This window comes from Hemibagrus wyckioides, linkage group LG15, assembly GCF_019097595.1.
Source record: "Hemibagrus wyckioides isolate EC202008001 linkage group LG15, SWU_Hwy_1.0, whole genome shotgun sequence".
Classification (NCBI taxonomy): domain Eukaryota; kingdom Metazoa; phylum Chordata; class Actinopteri; order Siluriformes; family Bagridae; genus Hemibagrus; species Hemibagrus wyckioides.
In genome coordinates, this window is record NC_080724.1 from 9,215,075 (window position 1) to 9,237,024 (window position 21,950).

Sequence of the window (21,950 nt, forward strand, 5' to 3'; positions counted from 1 at the left end):
TCAGGTCAAGCAGCTAGATGAAGGCTTTAGGATCCATAACTACTATTTATGTCCAAATAAAATCTCAAAATAAAATAAAGTATTTGGGCAATGACTAATCATGGTGCTTTAACAACAATCTAGAGTTTGATTCCAAGCCAATTCTTCATTGCATAGTTTGAGGTCATTTTCTAAAAGGGGGACATTAAATGAAAATGTATGTTCGCAATTTTCTAAGGCATGAGGTGGCATATCTTATGTACAAAGGACCAGTGTGTGGGTTTTAATGCCAACTAACCAAGGCCGCAATCAGTTGATTTAACAAGTGGAATCAGGTATAGATCCTCACTGGCTGGAAATGAAACCCTGTAGCCATGCTAGCCCTTTCCTGATTGGTCACCCCTGTTCTATGGCAATTCCTCAATATTTGCAAATGCACATATTGCTAATAATGTAACATCACAATTTTAGAAAGGTAGAAAAACCCTTACCATACATGCATACAAAATCAGATTTGTTTGAGTATTTAAATGTTGCCACTTTAAAAATTAAGTATGCAAGCCCAAACATGTTCACAGTACAATGTTTCTTGAGCCTAAACAACTCAGCTTTTGCTAATTTTCCTACAATTTCAGGCACTGTAATGGATGGAAGTGGGATTTTATATTCAGAAAGAATATAAGAAACTTTCTCAGGAAAATCAGACAAAACCATACGACACACTTACAGCTATTCCATCTTCATCATGTGAACTGAAATTCTTGACCTTTGTTTTTTTCTTAAACTTAGACTTATATGTTAATAGGCTTTGTTGCAGATTGATTTTTTTTTTACCATGAGGCTTGAACAAAGTTTGTATGTATGTCATATATATGCTAGAAAACTGAAGGAAAAGGCCTTATTATGAGACTTTAAGACATCTTATACAGTAGTTTCAAAACATTTTGTCAGATGTTAACAAGCACAAAACAATTTTGTTCACCAGCTCTTTTTCCTTCTTCAAATTCAGTGATCTCAGACTGATCAAAAACTATGGCTTTGAATGATAATCAGTAGTAAACCGTAAGCTTGATATCAAAACTCGATTTGCATAAAATATATTCGCCCTTTTAAGTAAGTGGCACTGTTAATTTGGGAAGAATCATTCTTTAAAGCAGCACAATACAGATAAACGCTTTCCATCATGTGACAGCAAAGCTCTCTCCAGCAGTCAGACACAGAAACTGTATGTCATCCTTCAATCCAACTACACATAGTAACTGTCCTTCAGGTGGCTCGAGAGGGCTTTATTGAGACTGAATCACATCAGTGAAGCCTCAAGGGAGAGCATGTGGCATCCATCACAGCTCCTCTCTCTTCTTTCTTCAGTATAGATGTTCTGAAGGGGGAAAAAAATCTGGTTTAAAATAGACATAATATAAACAAAATCCTACCCATGAGCAGGTCAGCTGAAGACACTAGCCATAGGCTTCCACATATGCAAGCTCTTAGAATCACATGAATGACTAGTCTTGTTCTATAGTTTGAAGAGTCTAATACCATCTTTCTCAACCAGAGAACATGGGAACGTTTGCTCTACTTCTTCCTTCTTGCACCACCCAGTTTTCAAAAAGTGACAAACCATTAATTTACAGATTACTAAAATCAAGTTACAGTAGGATACAGTGTAGATCAGCACACAGGCATTTTTTTTTCTTTACCTTGGCCATCTTTTCATCAGGATAGGATGTGAACAAAAACAATGGCCAGTCCAATATTAAGCAGAATGACCATGCAGATCATAACCGTATTTGGCCCCTAAAAAAATATACAAAAACACAATTACAGACATATAGAAAGCAAAGCACTAAACTGGCAATTATAAGCATGCCTTAATTGTTAGGTACATTAGCTACATAGCTGCAGAGTAAAGCACATTTCGCTCATCCTATGTGATTCTATTCTGTCCTTTCATATCACAAAACTAATTTATATTATAAGTCCATCATCTTAAATTACTAGTGCTAGACAGGTCAAAGACCTGGGTGACAGACAGCCTAATTAGCTACCAACACAGTATACTTATATAACCATGCTAAGTAATATTTTGTAACTATGACAAGCAAATATCTGAACTTTTTGCGAATGTTTTGCTGGTTATGTCTAACCTCTTCTGGTGCTGTGATTTCAGTCACTTCATCAGGGGATTTCACCAAAGCCCTCTGTCTCAGCTCAGCTTTGGGTTCCACCTTGGGAGCAGGCTTAGTAACTGGTTTGATAATAGCTTTAGGCTCTGGTTTAGGCACAACTTTGGGTTCAGGCTTAGGCACAGCTTTAGGAGCTGGGCTAGGATCTCTTCTAGAAGTCGGGCTAGATTCTTTTCTCTGAGCCGGGCTAGGGTCTCGTCTTGGAGCTGGGCTTGGTTCTCGTCTTGGAGCCAGGCTACGTTCCTGCTTAGGAGCAGGGCTACGCTCTCGTCTTGCAGCCAGGCCTGGTTCTCGTCTTGCAGCCGGGCTTGGTTCTCGTCTCGGAGCCGGGCTTGGTTCTCGTCTCGGAGCTGGGCTAGGTTCTCGTCTCGGAGCCGGGCTTGGTTCTCGTCTCGGAGCCGGGCTTGGTTCTCGTTTTGGAACCGGGCTTGGTTCTCGTCTTGGAGCCGGACTAGGCTCTCGTTTAATAGATTGCTTAGCTTCAACTCTGTTAGCCACTTTTGTGTCTTCCTTGACCTCCTGCTTACTCTCTGTCACTGACGCTGGGTGCTCTGGTGCAGGTTCCCTGCCCTCAGCTCTCTGCTCAGGAGCTTTGTGTTCTGGAGGCACTGCTTTAGAGGACAATTTGGAGGCAGGAGGAGGTGGTTCTTCTTCATCAGTAGAGGAGATGAGGCTGGTCCTTACTGGAGCTGAAGCAGGTTCTGCTGCTTTGGACTCTAAGTCCATCTTCTGTAGAGGCTTAATCTCAAGATCAGAGCCCTGCTCAGCTTTGGTGTTTTGGCGGCTGTTGGATCGGGATGGACCCTTCGTGACACCAGGCTCCTCTGTGCTTGGCGCTGAAGGAGTTGAAGGACGACTGCTCTGCCTGCTCCCTGAGCGGCTTCCCCCTCGGCTGCCGCTACCACCACCTCGATTGCTTCTGTCTCCATTCCAGCTACCAGGACCAAGGAGGTTAGGATCTAAGGCAGCAGAGCTGGCAGTTTCAGGTGATGGTGTGCGTGCTGGGCTGATGTTGGGCTTCAGGCTCTCCATTTCGTGCAGAAAGGGGCTCTCTGGAGGCATCATCTCCTCTGCCAGCAGTGACTCATGCATGCCTGTGTCAGCATTCTCATTGCTCTCAGCAATTTCTTGTAGTGCTCGCTTCTTTAGGTATTCTGGACCTGAGAGACACATACAATACAAAAGAGCTTTATTTTATCTTCCAGACCTTTTGTTTTGGCCTGTCTAATATTCACCTCAATATTTAAGGTTGCTATATGATTATATTATGGCTCTTGAATGGCTTTTCTTGCAAAATGTTTTAAATTTTCATTTTTAATACTTACTTAAGTTGATTACTTGTTAGTTATACTGTAACTTAAAACACAAATAAATTAAGATGTATAATGTAAAATTAAATATAACTTCACCAACTTCACCAAACTACAGTGAAACATTTGCAGCTTGCTGCTATATTTTAACATTATAAATATCATGTTGACCACCATTTTAAACATAGTCTTCAGGGTGGTCCACTGTTTAAAAAAAATCCTGCTTTGAACACTAGGTGTCGCTGTCTCATAAACTAAACTGTAATAATATATAAACCTCTTTCTTCAATACGTTTATAAATGCTTGAACACCTCTGATGTAAACAGTAAAAGCCTACATTTCTTAACTTTTTGTTTCCCTTGATGTAATTTGATGAGATGCTTTCTCACACATGTACAATGTTTTTCCTGTGGTGGGGAAAATGCTCCTTGCGTGACATGTCTGAGACAATTAGAAGGGCAGACACTAAGGAATCCTTAAGGATAACTTGTGTCTATATTTAAATTCGGTGCCCACATTACATTTAAACATTTTCAACATGTTCCTTTGAAATCCAGCACAGGCAAATTTAGAAACTGAAGACTAATAGAATTGAACAACTGGAGACGTGGATTATTCATAGCCGTGCCTTTTCTATCTAACCCATATATATGGAACAATCTATAAAGTGTGTCATTTATACTGAAATACAAGCCCACAGCAACTAAAGAGCGTAAATGATTTAGAGTTGATTGAGAACTCTCACAAGGCCTGAGTGGAGTATTTAAGAATGGTGTATTAATATATGTAGACTGCAGCTGAAGTGTGACATTTCAAAGGATAACCTTTTACATTACAGATGAGAGAGTAGTAGTATTTTAGCATAATCTGGCTTGACAGTAGTTCCATGTATACAGTTCAAGAGTTTCAACTGATGTTCACTTTAAATGTTAGGGTTAGGGTTTTGACCAAGATTTTGACCATATCTTGGTTCTTGGTGACAGATTGAATTTCAGAAACTGCTGATATCCTGGAATTTGCACACAACACTTTCTAGAGTTTACACAGAATGATATGAAAGACAAAAAACATCCAGTAAGTGACATTTTTTCAAACTTGTTGAGAAGAGAGGTCAGACCTGAATGGGTCAACCCAACAGGAAACCAGTCAGTAAGTCAAATAACTACTCTTTACAACCATCTCAGAATATTGTCAGCCAGATGAGATCATGGGACACTGTCCCGTTTCACCTAAACCTCAGATTCCTATTCTTGGGTGATAGGAGAAAAACCTAATGTCTTCTGCTGCTCTGTGAGTTCTGCATACTGAGATGCTTTTCAGCTCATCTCAATTGTAAAACGTGATTATTTGAGTCAACATAACCTTCCTGTCTGCTCTTTTGAGAACTGCTGCTCATTGGATGTTTTTTGTACCACTCATTATAAACTCTAGGGATTTTTATCTTGGAAAAATCCCAAAATATCAATAGTTTATGAAATACTCAGATCAGCCTTTACTCAAACATACCGTAGATACAATGACTGAAATAAATTTTTTCTTGGTTTGGATGTTTGACAACAACATTAGCTTATGTTTGTGACCTGCATCTGCGTATTGTTTATTTTTTTTGTTGCATTTCATTGCTGCCACATGATTGGTTGATTGGATAACTACACGAATGTGAAGGTGTGCAGGTGTTCCTATTAAAGTGGCTGGTGAGTGTATATTGCACTGTGTTGTGTGATACTGTTTAAAGTGAAATAAATTAAGATTGAATCATTTTGGATAGGTGTGTCTCTTGAATGCACAGAACATCATGTTTGTTTATTCATATCTGATATTTTGAGCTCTTCTAACTATATTCATGGCAGATTTTTCTTAACTAAGCTATATGTGATAGTTATCAGATATTTTAAAATGTTGTTACCTGGCTGATAAAATGAAGGTGAGAGTTCTCTGGCCACTACACGTGCAATGCTGGACTCGTTGTTGGAAGCTTGAGCGGCCTGTTCGGCAGCCTCGCCTTTACTCCTGGCATGGGAAGCTCTGCAGAGGAAGGAATTATGCAGTGAGTTGCTTCTTCTTTCACTTTTAAAAGCAAAATGATTTCACAAGACAACCTGGGTGAAAAAAAAATGCTTTTAAGCAGGTAAGACATAATATACACAAGACAAGCTGGAAATGTGTTTTATAAAAAGGACTGCCTTAAGTAAATGAAAATAAATAACAGAAGGATGAGTTTATTCATTTATTTTGTAACACCACTGTAACCAATAACACTATGGACTATGAATAAAACCAAACAGCAATTCTCTAAATATTATCTCAAGGGAAAACAGACCTATAAATGTAATCCAAGATGGCAGCATTTCAGGCACACGCTACAAAAGGAAAGCTCTGTTTACTGTGCTGTATATTCTTCCTGCCTTTCAGCTTAAGCTTATTAAATAGCTGTTAATTAGTCTAGGTTCTTTCTGGATCCAACCGTTCTGATTAAGCATCTCATGCACGTGTGAAAAATGATCAGACTGACAGCAGTCGTGTGTCCGTCAATGTGAAGACATTTCCAGCTACAAATGAGTAATGCAAAAGCATTAAGCTGGGGTATAACCACCATCCTGATCCTCCCCTGTGGTCTATTAATAATTCACTACAATATCAGTCACAAGGATAGTCTTGCACAGATGGACAAGGCTTTCAAATTTCCCACATATATCTGCATTTTAGATATTTGTGAACTGTTAGACTGAGTCGTGTATGCAGAGCTCTTCATCTCATGCTGACTGTAATTCTTACTACAGCACTGTCATTCCAAGACATTCCCCTTTGTCTTTATTTGGAAGATGGGACAGCAGTTGTCTGTCCTATTTATAAAAAGCACAAGCCCTCAGAGCTAAAGAATGCCTCACCATACCCTACTCAGGTAGTAATGGAAACATGTAAAATCCCAAAACAGATAACAATATGAGACAAAATGTCACATAGCTCCAGTCTCTGTGTGTAAACTGTGTTAAGTGCGAATGCAGAGCTCAGGGTCATATAATATTAGCAAGTTATTAGCATGAGACTCATCAGGCATCAAGCTGGACGTGATCTAAATTAGCAGCCAGTTTCTGACAATGAGATATGACCGTGGATGCAATGAGAACCACTCTTATGTGTTTATTCTTAACACATAGCTTCTCTGTAATATCGGAATAATAAACAAATCATGTTTTCCGAGCGTAGCAACAACATAAATAATGGCTGGAGCTTCATAACTCTGTACTGTGTGAATTTCGGCTCCTAGCCCAAGAAGCTCATTTGTTATTTCTTTCAGATCCGTTTTTTCTTTTTGCCTCAGGTTTTTGCTATCAGTAAAGGACAGGGCTAGCATGAGTTTCCATGGGATGATCTTTTTCATCTGCGGCATCACACACACTGAGGAAAGTGCTAACTACCCTCTTCCACATACACGAGCACACAGATGTCCATGATTGGCTACTGTTACTGTGATTGTCAGGGGAGAGAGAAAGTAAGCCATCCTTCTCACCCAAGACAGCATTGCCATTTTAACCTCCTTGGCTCTTGGCCGCAGACGGCTGTGACATTGTTAGGATATGAATTCACAAGACAGGCTAGACACTTTTCTGTTGTGCCATTCAGCAAAAAATGATACATGACGTAGAAAGCTTTGGGGATATTAAAATGGAAATTGTTTCACAAACTAATAACATAGTTAAGTAAGAGCTATAAAATGTGTCCATATCCTGTGAATATTAGTTATTACTTAAATGAAAGTAAATTTATAAACCTATTTAATATCACTGCATATTCATTTACTCATGAAAGTGTATTTCAAACTTTTTTCAAATTTACACAACATGTTATAAAGAATCTTCAGAGACATTTTTTGCAGAAATCCATATTTTTGTTTGAGATTCTCATAGTTATTTGGGGCATGCTGTAAAAGAATATAATTGTGAATAATTTGATACCATATGATCAACCAGATTCATGTTTAGTTTTTATTATTGGTACTGTTTTAAAATGAGGAGTGTCCAGTAAAATCATCATGTTCTGTACAATATGATTATGTAATTTTGCTAAGGAACACATGCAAATGAATATCTAAGAATATCTAAAATCTAATCAATTCTATACACTACTCATTCCTTTTAGGTTATACTGTATTTTCACCATCTATTTTGTTGACCAAAACAGTGCTGTAGTTTTTTGAACTGGCGAAAGCATCCTTGTGCATAATGAGTTGGAGCACTGCAGATTGCGATTACACTGGGAATACTTGACATGCTGTAACATTATCTGGGCCTCAAAATAGCCTCGTCCACTTTAAGACTGTTTAGACGGCACTTCCCTACGGTGCCATTGGAAGGGCTCATAACTGCCTGTAGTGGATCTTAGATCTCCACCTGTCCGTAAGCAGTCAACACAGTTCCTCGCTCCCTGCAGGGTTACTTAGCTTAGAGGTGACTGATACAGTAATACAGCTGCTTCTTGTTTATTGGTCTGAAACAGTCACTTGCCTCATTCTTTGTGAAAGGCTTTTAAAACAAGGTTTTGTACAGAACTATTACATGGTTCATTTGTTTGTTACTGTGAGGTGCGCAATACAATCTCACAAAACTGATAACGAGTGAAAGCCATTAGAGTTTATGTGAAAGGAAAAAATCCTGCCACTAAAGAGTTTTCATATGAGTTTTGTGTTAAGTAGAGCATACAAGAATTACAAATTCTTATATTTAAACTATTACATATTGATAAAAGACCATAACAGGTTGTAGTATTATAAAGTTTTGAATAACCTTATAATTTGTTATATAATCTGTTGTTTTTAACACAGACAATAGCATATAATACAAAATAATTTACACAATGTTAGTTCAGTACTCCTGCTATGACTGCCAATGATTACAGTTTTAAATTTGTTAATGAACAATATGACTTATCCTCCATTTATAGTTACGGTTACACTTATAGTTAAGTCTTCGGAGCAGGTTATCAGTTATGTTATATTAGATGTACACGGTTGTTCCATCTCCAGCTTCTCTTTTTGCTCTCACTCTCTCTCTCGAACGTAATAAAATTATATAAAAGTTGCAGCTTGCAAAATTACAGAGAATCCGAAAAGTGCAAAGTCCCGACTTTCCCATGCTTACTGATATTGTAGACTCCTTCCATAAACGTTACATAAATACGGCCTTACAGAAATCTTCATCATATTAAAGGTTCTATGATTACTCTATTTGTTAAACTATTCTCTTCGTTTATCAATTAATTATTAGCCTTAGATTATTGTAAAGTGTCTACCATACAACTCCTGTAAATTATTTGCTATTATATAAATGATTATGTATTAGAACGGGTCCATTTATATAAATCCATCTGATATAAAGACACGGTTACAGAAAATGGGTCAATAAAGCTTTTGACCAATCAGGTTCAAGAATCCATCATCTCTGATTTAAAAGGGAGATATGGTAGAGATAGCTAGGGAAAATAATTTTAGTGTTTTCTTTCAGTTTAACTGTATTTACTAAGAATATGCTTGAAATTATTATGTTGGAATAATAGAATGATGGAGATGGTTTTGAGGGAGTTGTAGGGGAATGTAGGCCTGCACTCCCTAAAGCTGCAGTTCTCTACTTCTTTTCTGTTCTGTCTAGTGGATTTTAGACATGTTCTGACCAATTCTGCTTCCCCAAACAGATCAGCATTCTCCAGAAATGTCAGATCATTCTACATCTGACTCATACTGTAGTTTCTACAGACTTTCCAGTGATTACTGGGCCCTGCTACAAGGTGCTAAGCCAGTCATTTTACAGTAAAGCAGATAAGCTCAAGCAGGAGTCTCACAAGGTTTTCATTCATAACTGAAACCAGCAAAATGCATGTGTCTGATTCATGTCCAAGGCTTAACCTTTACAACAGTAACAAATCAAATTTGCTAAGCAATGGAATCAATGTAAAATAAGGGGGAAAAAAACAATTAAACAACAAATTTATGTGGGGGTGTATCCTCCATGCCTGTGTTACCATGTGGCTAAGCAGTAGGTGGAGAGACCTTTGACAGATGGCATTTACTGCAGACGAGCTGAAGCAACTCCGTTGGCTGACACACGATTTGAGGCTTATGAGCATTTAGAGGACTTTATCATCTTAAAAAAGAACAGAGGATGTAGAATATTTGACGTCCAATCAGAAATCATTGCCAACACCATGTTCTTAGTACTGAAAAATGAAGATACTTAAGTTTAGTCTTAACTGTTAGTTAAAACTGTTGACCTTTCCCCAAAAATGCTGCCATCTGAATAGCATGAATATCATCACAGAATAAACAGAAACTTGGAACCTCTACAACAGGGAAGCAGGAACATTGGACATATTTATAGATATAAAGTATGTAGCACCCTAAAAAAGCCTTTACATGGTGAAATTCTGATATTTTCTACATAAATACTGTATATACTTTTATGCCTCAACTAGTAGCAAATTTCTAGCAGTCTAAACTTTAGGTACCTTCAACAGTCGAAAGGAGAAGGTTTTTCTGTGGTGGAGAAGCATCAAAGACATTCTGACATCTTATACAGACTGGATGACTTTTTTTCATTTTTATTTTATTTTTTACCACCAAAGTGACCAAACTGTCACCTTACTTAACATTATTATTATTATTATTATTATTATATAAGTTATATACAGATATGATATACAGCCACACAGCACAGGTCAGGAAGTGCTCTCTTGGTGGGAAGGATGATATAATCTCTCCCGTCAATCACAGTGGCACTAGCAAATTGTGGGCATCTCTGAGCTCACGTATGTAGATAGCCTGTTCCTCTGAGTGTGTTATGCTGCCCTGTGATGCAGCATAAGCAGCGAGTGACTAAACATCAGGTGACCAAATGAAAGTGGTATTAAAATCTTAAGGCATTTTGTGTGAATTTGAACAAAGTAAAAAAAGATTTCGTTTTTAAGGACCTCGCCGTGAATGATGGTTGGCGTCATGCCATGTGTCAGCATGGCCTTTATTATTCCAAAGAATAAAACAAGCGGCTTGATTTATGGATGATGTCCTGCCCAACAACGCAAAGACATAGACAAGGATTTGGCAAGTATGCTGTCTATCCAAAGCCGATACTAAATATCATACAGTCTTTGGCTTGTGAAAACATATTCATATTATAAGTTGCTGGTTTCAATGTGTGTCAGAATAAAATAGCTTTTAACATAAATGTCAGATATTTACATTACCCCATGCCAGGTAATGTCACTGCTGTATCAATGAAATAGGAGAAAGGCAGACACTTTAAATACTGCCTAGTGTATTTAGAACAGGCTTCATACCATGTTATTAAAGTTAAGATGAGCTAACGTTAAGATAACCTAGAGAACTTCGACTCCAGATAAAGGCTAGGTGTCGGACATCAATATACCACCAGTGATGCCATTCACTTACAGGCAGAGTAATATTTATAACTACTGAAAGATCTGACACCACTGCTGACGCAAGGCTTTGCATAGCTTTCCATGCGTGTGGCTTTAAAACAGGAGCAGCAGACCAGAAACCTTCCGTGCATAGAAATGAGAGTTAAAGATACTCTGCTTAACGTATAGTTTTATTTATTTATTTATTTTTACAAAGTTCAGGATTGTCTTGTACAAATGTGTGATGTGAGACAGATCAGTTTAGTAGACCAATCAATAACTCCTGAAATTTGTGAACAATCTGAAATGGATGGAATATATGACCTATAAAGCTGATGCACAGACTTTACAGTGGCTTGCAAAAGCACCCCCTCCCCAACTGCCATTCCATTGCATTTTCACATTTTGTAGTGTTACAGTAGACAGATTCCATCAGTAATATTAGCCTAAAATACACTGAGGCTTGTACTTTGAAATGCAGTTTGTTGCATTCTTTGGGGTGATGATTTGGGTCTCGGAAAATAATTACTTCAGGTTTTTGCAGCTAATTGGTGGACAAGGTGAACAACCCAAAATGGTTTCAATTAGTGTTAACCCACATGGTTTATACATATCTGGAGCTGAAATGGATTTAATTGTGTCATTAAGCTACACAGAATACTCTATAAAATGAGGGGACAGTTTAGAAAATTGGAAATTGGAATTGCATACGTGTTCACCCCCTTGCTGTGAAACATTAGGCGAAGAATAATTGATAACGAATGAATAATTAATCGTCAGCACATTCTTTAAGTAGCTGAGTTTATGGCTTTTGCCTGTTTTCCCTTAGAAGGTCAAGACAATATCATTTCAAGCCAAGTATGCTCCAGAAAACTGATTTTAATTCCAAACATTGATTTTAAATCCATTTGATGGCTTGGATTTCCAGGCTTTTATTTTTGACACCCTGAATTAAAGGAAAGAGTTGCAGTGATATAATGAACAACATTCCAAGGCATATATGTCTTAAAACATATCAAAAGGATTTTAAAACCTTCACTTGTTACTTTGTTTTAAGCCAGTGGGCAGGCAAATGACAAAGACCTGCGCAAAGAAGGTACCATTAACACAATGATACAATAAATGTGTGTATACTGTCATCTGAAACCTTGACTTGGATCCAGTGATTATGTTTGTTAGACCTGGAGAGTGAAACAACATTTATCCTGGCACACACTGTAACACGTTCTACATTTACAGTTCCTTATCTGCAACAGCCATTCAAAAGCAATCGTGAACATATACTACAGCAGTCTCTAATCGTGTTACATTTGACCAGTTGAGTAAACAAGAATCAGCATAGCTTAGCTGGAACATCGTGTTACTATAACTCTAAAAGTAAGAATGGGAGACCTCGGCTGATTGTCAGCGTCTGGGAACCGCTATCAGCTGTTACATTCTCCTACAATTGTGATACAGCAACAGTGTGTGTCCATATTTAGGCAGGCCTCTTTTCTGACACCAGGGCCACGTCATTTACACCCACTGAAGAGCCTGAGCTTTCAGAGCACACTAGGCACTGCTCAAAATACACTGCAGCAAGCCAAACCAAGGGCTGGACCTCTGTGTCAGAACAACCAACTTGGATTTTTTCTCAAAACAGAGTAAAACAAAAACCAATCCAGCAGAAACAACCACCTTTCACCATGTGAAAAGTAGAGCATAGTGAAATTCTGTTCAAATCTTTCACATTTCATATAAATGAGCTAGCAGATAAGATGCCTGGCTTTTGCTATAATCAACAAGAGAAAGTAGCACCATTGTTTCCGTTCAAACAGCAGAGCCATGTTTTTTTTCTCTTGTAACCACAATCACAGAGAAAAAGAACTAAACTACAGCATTCCTTGTTTACTGAGCTGGTTCCCTTAAGTTTACACTAAATGGTAATTATCTACTTATAGAAATCTATTTATTTTTATTTTATGCATACTATATTCACATTTCCATGTGAAGGATACGTATTGAAGGCACAAAACCTTAGCATATCTCTCTAATGAAAATGAAAAAGGTACAATCTAGTACTTTTCAGAGAGTGCAAATGGTGAACTAGAATTTTATTATGATTAATAAATAGTATTGCAAAAGAAACCAAAAGCTTCTTCTTCAAAAAAAAAAAAAATCCTAAACTACCAACACAGTGGGTGTGTAACTATCAGCTCCTTAGTTTAGTAGGCAGGGCACTAATCAGAGATTCGGAGTCAGCCATTTTAAGGGCTGTGTTACTCTCTCTCTCTCTCTCTCTCTCTGTTCCAATGCACTGTAACATTCACTCCTTGAAAATCCCACAATGCACAGCAAAAACCACAGCAGTTGAATCAAACTCTCAGCCAACTTTGTCTACAAATGTGTATCGTTGTTCTAGCTCTTAAACGATGACTTACATTATCTATTTTTATTTTTTACATGATATATATACGGTTTGTTTGAATCTAATGACTTTTAATGTGTTAAATGATTTACATAAATCAGTTAGATAGATTATGTGTGATTAAACTAACTAACAAATTTATATGATATTTAAAACTTTATATGATAAATGTTATTGGTAAATGTTAGTGTTTTCACAGTGATTGAAGAGGAAATTAGAATGTCGCTAGAAAGTGAGCACAATATACTAATTCACCACCAATGAAGGTTACAAGCTGATTGAGATGCAGCCAGTGTTTTGGACGACTCCCAGAGCATTTTATTACATCCACAGAAAACAGTGTTTCTTCTTTCATTTACATTTTATTATACAACCCTGAAGCTTTGTATTACAGGTCACTATTTTGTCAAGCATGTCAAGACATTGATAACAGGCACTGGGTAAACTATTGCGCTGTTTGAAATGCACAAGCCCAGAACAAACCCATTTTTGTGATATACAGTGTCACATTAACATGCAAAATTGTACCGCAATTTAATGTCATACTGTAATTTGAATCCCACCCTTGGTATGTGCTCACACATAATAACAGGTTTCATACTGAGAACGGAAAAAAAAATTTCTCAGGTAAATCTGAGACCACCGCGGTGAGAATGATCTGCCTCCTGACTCTGTCACTGCATTATAAATGCTACTCTTCATGTAGCCTCACCACAGACACCATGATAGAAAGTAGAGAGAGAGAGAGAGAGAGAGAGAGACAGAGAGACAGAGAGAGAGAGAGAGAGAGTGTCAAAAGCCACATAAATCTGCTTGTCTCCCAGGTAAAATATTTAGAGTTCTCTGAGCCACTGACAGGCTCTGTGGCTCATCACTGGGACGCTCGCTCTTATAAACAGTGGGCTAATTTCAGGTGGTGAGGCTTTGATAAAATCTTCCCTCCTTGTAAGGAGATGCACCGATGAAAGCAGATCAGCCTTGTGCTCACAGCTGGACAGAAGTGCATGTCCCACAGAGTAGCATATAAATAATTTATTTGAAAACAAAACAAAACAAAACAAAACAAAACAAAAAAAGTCAGCGTGCAACAGTTGAAATAATAGATGGTGTGGAGAAAATATATCCTCACTGCTGGAATTATTGAAGTGCAATACTTAAAAAAGATTTTCTCAGTATTTTAAATTAGCCATGCTTATGAACGAGTCAAACATAAAATTCACAGACAGCCACTTTCTATACACTAATAACATTAAAATCATAATCTGCTGTTTAACTTATAGATAACTTTTTGTATGCAGTGCTTCACTGTTTCATGACACATTTTTATTGACTTAAGTTGCCCAAATTTGGCTCTCCAACTCCCCCATGCTTTAGTTTCCTTTAGAAGTATTAAATACCATCCCTCTCCTACGACGCAGTCATGAAGCTTAAGAGCTTTGAGGATTGCATAAAGAGGAGACAACCGTTCACAAGTTTACAAGCTCACATACTCTATGTGGATTTGTATTGGTTGCCTGTTCCGTAGATGGCTCAAAGACGACTACAGGAAGAAGTCTGCTGCTCCTCTTGGAGTGCGTCACCTCAGACATGTATCATTTGTGTTAACAAATCAAATCTTTCTGCACAGCATTAGCCCAGCTGTCATGTGCATGAAGGTCCTTTTTCTCCTTAAGTAAATCATATTGTTTGTGGACGACACGATGAAGCATAGTAAGACTTTTATCTAATGCATCCAGTGTAAATTGATAAATATAATATACACACGTTCTGCAAAACCCACATAATTACCCTTGACTTCTAATGTTTTACTTCATTTTTAATTAATGTTCATATAGATAGTCTGCTGTTCTGAAAATATTAAGCACTTAACAACAGAACTGCTCATTCCATCACTGCAAGGTTAGAGGTCACACAGTAAACCAACATTCTGGTATTTGGTAGCTGACTACACTGAACCTGGGCTGCCTGATTATGTCTACTTCTGCTTTGTAAAACCATAAATAGACCCGTGACTCATTACCATCCAGTCAGAGACTAAAAAACTTAGACAAAGCCTGCTGTTTTCACTTTGAGAGAAACCTTCTCCTCTGCTGAAGCCTAATAAATAAGAACGGATATGTTTTGAATGGTAATGCTTACAATACCCACAGCTACCTAATAAACAGATCTTCTTAGATTTTGCAGACTATTTTTTTATTCTTGCAGCCAACAACGCTTAATGGTCTTTTAATATGTAATGCAACTTGCAGAGTTTTTCTGCTTTTTTATTTTTTTCGCTAAAAAACTACCTGAATTTACAAAATTGCATGCACAGGATTCTTCTTTTAAACTCCTACCAGTGAGTTTAATTATTTCCTATGAGAGCTGTGCTCATGGTCATAACACTTGAATGGAAGAGTTGAATAGAATGTGTGTTGTGAAGACGTCCCAATGACACGTCTTGGCCCAAATCTGTGATAATTTTCAAAAAGTCCTCCATATATTACTGAGTTTGCTTGATTTTATCTTAATTTTTGTCATTGGAAAATAGTGCAATTCCCTGAGGGACTATATAGAGACTTTTTCATATAGAATAATGACATTAATTGCATCAACTCGTGGCTGTGGCAACAAATCGAGGAGTGCACATTTGCTAACAAAGTGTTTATCCCTAACAATTGCATGTTATTAACCTCTTACTTCATTTCAAAGTGTATAAGTAACTACTCTGAATTATTCTGTAGTGAAACTAGAAGGGAAAATATGCAGGTTAATGAGAGAGAAAAGGTCTGAAAAGTCATTTTAGAGGTTACTTAAAGCTCCCTTTGTGGCTTATTTCCTTCTTTAAGTCAACAGACTATAATGATGTGCTTAAAGATTGTAGCAAGTGTGTGTGCGTGTGTGTGTGTGTGTGTGTGCGCGTCACATTGCATTACTTGCGTTTTTCCCTTTGCTTTTCTTTGATAAGCTCATAAGTTAAGATTTGATAAGTTTTGATAAGTTAAGGCTGGTGTATTTATATAATAACTCCTAAAGTATGCATTTATCATTTAATATCTTTTAATAACTCATAGATTACACTGAATTTCTCCCACACATCAAAGTCATTCAGTCATGAACATTGACACTGACCTTGAATTGGCAATTTCTGCTTTTTGTTTGGCAATGGCAGCGGCCCTCTGCGCTCCTTCGACACTCCTTTCCACTTTTTGCTTCACCTTGGTGCCCTTCAGTTGAATCACCTTCTTCCTCACAGCTTTCACTAGCACGTTGTGTACGTACTTGCCCTCCTCTTTACCGCCCTCAGCAAATGTAGTGCAGCCATAGCCATGCCGCTGGTTGTCCAGCCACTCACCCTCGTACTTGAGGCCACTGGAGCGCTCGCTGATGCCGTAGCCTGAGCGCTTGTCATTCTTCCACTCGCCCATGTAAACCTCTGTGGTGGTGGCGTCAATGTCAGCCTCGACAGGTGGGAACTCGTGGCCCTCACCTTCTGCTTCACTGTCACCCATGCTGATGGTAGAGTTGGCATCACTAGTCGCTGAACTGAGACCTGATTCACTGCGCAGGAAGCTGATCTTACTCTTCTGGCTGGAGAGGGATGTGCGAGATTCTGACTTGGTTAGCTTGCCCAGCAGTGAGCCGCGACGGAAAAGGCCCCGCTTCTTTGGCTTGGCAAGTTCAGGGTCACCATGTAGGCTGAGAGCAAAGCCACCACGTGAAGGCCCCATAGGCTTAGACGAGGTGACAACAGTCTCCTGGCCTAATGCGTTTGTGGTGGTGATAATGGGAACATCCTGCTGTAGCAGCGTGCCATTGCTGTGCTCGCTACGCAGTGAGGTTAGGGAGTTGCGCAAAGGAGAGCGCACCACAGCGGCCATGCCATATGGAACGCTCTGACGCACACCATAGCCATGTCGCATTCCACCCGTAAATTGGCCTTGGAAGGTGCCTGTCGAGACAAGGGCTAATGAGCAAAAAAGACTAGTATATATATCAACAGTTAAATATTGTGCAGTGGTAAATCAGCAGTTCATATTCTGCACTAGTGACTAAACAGCTGTGACTGCAAATCCCAGAAACCTCACTGATAAACTGCCGAGCAAGTGTCTTAATCCAGAAAGCTCCAGATGTACCATTTGATAGATGACCCTGTGGGGGGTAGACATATTCACATACATTATTTTTAGTTTCCTGGTCTGTGATGCAGGAGAGCCTGGAACCTGGAAACAGGGCAGTTTAGTGTGTACAGGACATAACATCAATGATTCTTAAAGTGGGGTACTTTAGGGGGCCATTAAGCAACCCATGGTGGTCCATGATTAATTTGTTTTTGTTAGTGATAACAAACTCAAAATGCATCATGATCAATGTTATTATATTTATTACTGAGTTCTTATAGTTATAAGCATATTTGACTGGTTACTTAAACTCAGTAAATTTCATCAAAATCTCAATAAAATCTAATACAAGTCATCTTTAAATAAAGCCAAATTGGACCTTAAGTATTCTGCCCAGGACTGAGAAGATATTCAAAAATATTATTGCACACACTTTATATATAAATAGCTGGAATATGATCATAAAACAAAACATGCATATAATTTATTTTACATTTAAAACACCCTGGCTGTACAAATGACATAAAAATCATTAAAAAAAAAAACAGAAAAGAAAATAATTTCTGCTGACTTAAATGTTCCTTGTTTATCTATACCCACTGCTTCCTGTCCTCAGCTGCAACGACAAACGACAAGCATGTTCATGTGATATATTGTAGAGCCATAAACCACTTATGGTTATTTACTGTGTGTCCCAGGGACCCGAGGTCAAGCAACACATGCCAATGTTCATCATGTCCAGGACATAGGTAAGACGGTTCAGAAGGGTACAGTCTGAGCAGTTTGTGATACCCCAGCAGCACTGCTTTACATCCTGCTCAATGTGATGACTTCTTCTACATTTTATTGTTGATATTGATAGATACATAAAAATATTGTAGTTACATTTCAATTATATTGTCTCATCGAATCCTTAGCAGTATATTTTTGCTCTTCTGCTTATACATAACACTCCATCAACAAGTAATATAAACTATGATAGGTTTAATATAATAAATCTCTAATAGCTGTGTGTTAATGGCTGCAGAACCTGCCAAATAATCACCATCTGCATAATTATTTGGATGTGTTTTAATATGTTTGATTTACAGTGAGCGTCCTTCTCCTTCTTCTGTTTAACAGATGTCAGATTTTTATCTATGTTGTAGTTCTGCTTCATGTTATTCTGAACATTATTACAATAATAGTACAGTGAACAAGATATTTCAATGAGTAACAGAAAAGCTTGCTTTTGTTCTCCAATCTAAACTATTTCCCTTTTGTTACCGGGATGGCTGAAAAAATGCCAATATATTTATTCTAACATTTCTACGCAGTAAAGACGTCTTCAGCTCATTTCTTCACTTCATTGACTTTACTTCAAGAGAATAACACTACAGAACCGAGACAGGAACCCTGGGATTTTATATTCACCCCAGACTCTCTCAAACACACAGAGTGAACAGAATTCATTACAGCTTTAATTTGTAGCCCCCTGCTCCCCTTTCCTTTGGCAAACACTCCTTAGTGATGGGCATTTACCCAGCAGACCATCTGTGGTGACGCCATGGTGCCACCGTTATAATCTGTTAAGCGACTGGGTTTCTGTCAGAATCTTTATTGTTCTTTCCTGAAGACCAGCCACCTTTAAAAGTCCTGCACACATTAACACTGGAGGATGTGTTAAACTAACAGTGGGATTCTGGCTGTGTGGGGGTCTCCCTAATCTGACCTGAATTTTAGCTTCTGTTTTAGGGTAAACACGTAGCAAATGACTGATGGCCCAGAACCTACATTTCCCCCTGCATGTAGTCCATATAACACAGTGGAATGACAGTGATGAATTTATCTCAATCTGACTGCCATCACAACCACTTGGTTAAGAGCGTATCTCAGAAATGAAGAAGTGAAGAATATGGCATAAGGTATGAAAATGCTGGGGTTCATATTTAGACTCAGCCATGAATTATCAGCTATCTGGGAACTGTACTTAACTTCTGCTTGTCAATCTTGTTGAATTTTAAACATTGATGATGCCACCATTTTGGATCCAAAATGCCTAAATACTGCACAACAAAAAGCTTTGACACTTAGCTGGATGGAAAAAGGAAAACATTTTTTAAGTCATTTCATAGCAATTTTTTTGCAGCCAGACTTTGGCTGTCAAACACACCCCACAGACTCTCACAGTACAAATTTATTTCATTTTTCTAATTATTTTCACAGACGAAGAAAGATGACGTCCAAGTTGTCATTCTAACACTGTAACTAAACTGTTAAAACTTTAACTATTCATGGGGATCCTCAGAAACCATATTGTAGAACCACTGGCATAGCAAGTATGTTTTCCAGTGGGGAGTTGTGTTCACATGTGTACTTCATGTCATAGTCTATAAAAGAAATTCTCTAACACTGGGGTGTCCTATCTTACCCCCATAGGGCAGGTGTGGGTGCAGGTTTTCATTCCAATCAAGCAGGAGCCACATCTGATTCCACCTGTTTAATTAGTTAAGTCTGGCTTTCATAGACACACTTTTGCCTTCTGCTTGGCTGGCATGAAAACATTCCACTACACATTCAACTGCATTTTCTGGATAAGACTGGACACCCATGCTCTAACAACAGATGCGATTTCCATTAGCATGTTTCGCCAGTGCCACTGTCCTGTGAGTTTTGCGTTAATCCTATGCCGCCCTGGTATTGGTGGTCATTAAAAGGATTCATTCACTCCCAGAAATTTGTCAACTGTCTGTTTCCATGATGGCGTTTAATTGGCCACAGTGAGTATTTTATCTTATGCATTCTAAGGCTGTTCATCTCAAAGAACAAACAAGTAAATCGTTTACAATATGTGATTTTTGTCAATCAAAACAAAATCAGGCCAAATCTGTACAGTGCAAAAGTAATTAAAGAAAGTGACCAAAGAGAGCAGAATACAGTTTTGACAGTGTCAGAAACTTCTAACTAAATTCTCACAGTGTGGTTGATGCCACACTGCACAGGATTACGCGAAACTCACATGACATACAACAGCTACAAACATGGTGGTGGCAGTAGATAGCGATAAAAATAGGGAAATGGGGAAAATATCTTTATTAAACAGGCTTTTCAGCAGCAGGTATATTTGCAAGAAAAATACGGCGTAAACCTGTCTTTTGGGCGGGTGCTAATCAGTTTATCCACTGATTCCTCCCACATCGGTACAGAAAAATTCACTTTTGGAGCAGCAGTGGGAACGCAAAACGATTCGCTTTTTACTTTTTCTAACTTGGATAGAAACACACCTTACCAGGACTGACTGTTAAAAGAGGAAAGGTGAGTTCGAGTTGTCTTCAGGAGAAGTTTTGTTATTATTATTATTATTATTATTATTATTTTTTAAACACGGTCAACTCACCGCCATCCGCGTAGGTCTCGGTGCCGTAGCCGTCCTGCAGGCCGTTATTCCACGTGCCCTCGTATTTGGCGCCGCTGCTGAGGCTCGTGCGCGTGCCGTACCTGCCTTTGAAGCCATGCGTCCACTCGCCCTTATACACCCAGTGGCCTTTGGTTTCAATGCCCAGGCCATGGCGCTTGCCGTGAGACCAGTAGCCCTCGTACGTGTTCCCGCTGGGCCAGGTGTACACCCCGACCACCTCGAAACCGTAATTCCATGAACCGGAGAACTCGCCTTGACCCTTCGGTCCAGTGCAGATGCCGTGTCCGTGCGCTTTGCCTCCCTCCCAGCCGCCGCAGTACGCGCCGCCGTCATCGAACTCAAAGCGACCTCCACTCATCCTTCTTGAATGAAAAAGGAGAGGGAACAAATTCTTCAATTTTGGACTGAGAGTGTGAACTTTTCCAAAGTGACGTTAAATTGTTAAAACGTGTATTTCCGCCAAGGGGAAATCTTGTTCTTTAACTTCGGTCATCGTCGGTGCGTCTAGTCGCTGGCGCGCATCATCTGTTGACAGCTGTTCTGTTTTATCCGGATTCTTGTTTATTTGTTTGTTTGTTTGTTTTTTTACAGAAAAGAAAAATCCACAGGTATTCCACATTAAGTAATGAACCTCCGGTAAAGAGCGGATTTGACTAGGGAGAGGGAGTTACTTTTCTTTAGTTACATGGTTTTTAATTTCAAGGTGAGTACCATTGAGTCGAATTGGTGAGCCAGTGGTCTTTCATGGCTCTCCCCTCTCCCTGTCTCCCCTCTTTTCTCCACCGAGCTCGGTTAATGTTCCAGCACTCCCAACAAGGCTAACCAGACCCCGACGCTGTATCCAAAAATACAGCCCAATCCTGCCCCGGCTACAAGGCCCTGCTCAACGCCGTGCCAGATCACTCTCAGTTAAAGGGGGTGGGCGAGCATGTGGCCATATCAGGTTCAGTTAAATCTGTGCCAAGCTGACTGGGTGTTCCAAAGAAGTTGCATTTCATAAATTTTAGATGTGAAAAGGTGCTGATCAAAGGTGTTGGATTAATATCTTTCCAATCTTGGCCAAATTATTATCCCCCTCTAACACGTGCACAAATGAATTAATTATGGTTATCTGTGTTACTTCTTCTTCTTCTTCTTCTTCTTTTTCCACTATTACTACTACT

At 38.8% G+C, this 21,950-nt stretch overlaps 1 protein-coding gene across 1 annotated transcript; it reads right to left on the minus strand.

Annotated features, from left to right (window-relative positions):
* Positions 1-107: 107 nt before the first annotated feature.
* On the minus strand, positions 108-21,640 carry jph2 (junctophilin 2). Its single transcript, XM_058410102.1, has 6 exons — positions 20,767-21,640; positions 16,402-17,221; positions 5,383-5,501; positions 2,127-3,325; positions 1,680-1,776; positions 108-1,357 (listed from the first exon to the last, which is right to left on the minus strand). Exons 1-5 carry the CDS (start codon positions 21,143-21,145, stop codon positions 1,696-1,698), a joined length of 2,598 nt encoding a protein of 865 aa, XP_058266085.1. The 5' UTR covers positions 21,146-21,640; the 3' UTR covers positions 108-1,357; positions 1,680-1,695.
* Positions 21,641-21,950: the final 310 nt, after the last annotated feature.

What these genes read in the sequence shown, in the direction of transcription:
- jph2 (XM_058410102.1), bottom strand. Translation starts at nt 21,145, where the DNA reads ATGAGTGGAGGTCGCTTTGAGTTCGATGACGGCGGCGCGTACTGCGGC. An exon ending in ACCTTCATTTTATCAGCCAG is followed by an intron (nt 3,326 to 5,382) that starts GTAACAACATTT and finishes TGTGTCTCTCAG; the next exon opens with GTCCAGAATACCTAAAGAAG. An exon ending in AAATCACAGCACCAGAAGAG is followed by an intron (nt 1,777 to 2,126) that starts GTTAGACATAAC and finishes ATATTTTTTTAG; the next exon opens with GGGCCAAATACGGTTATGAT.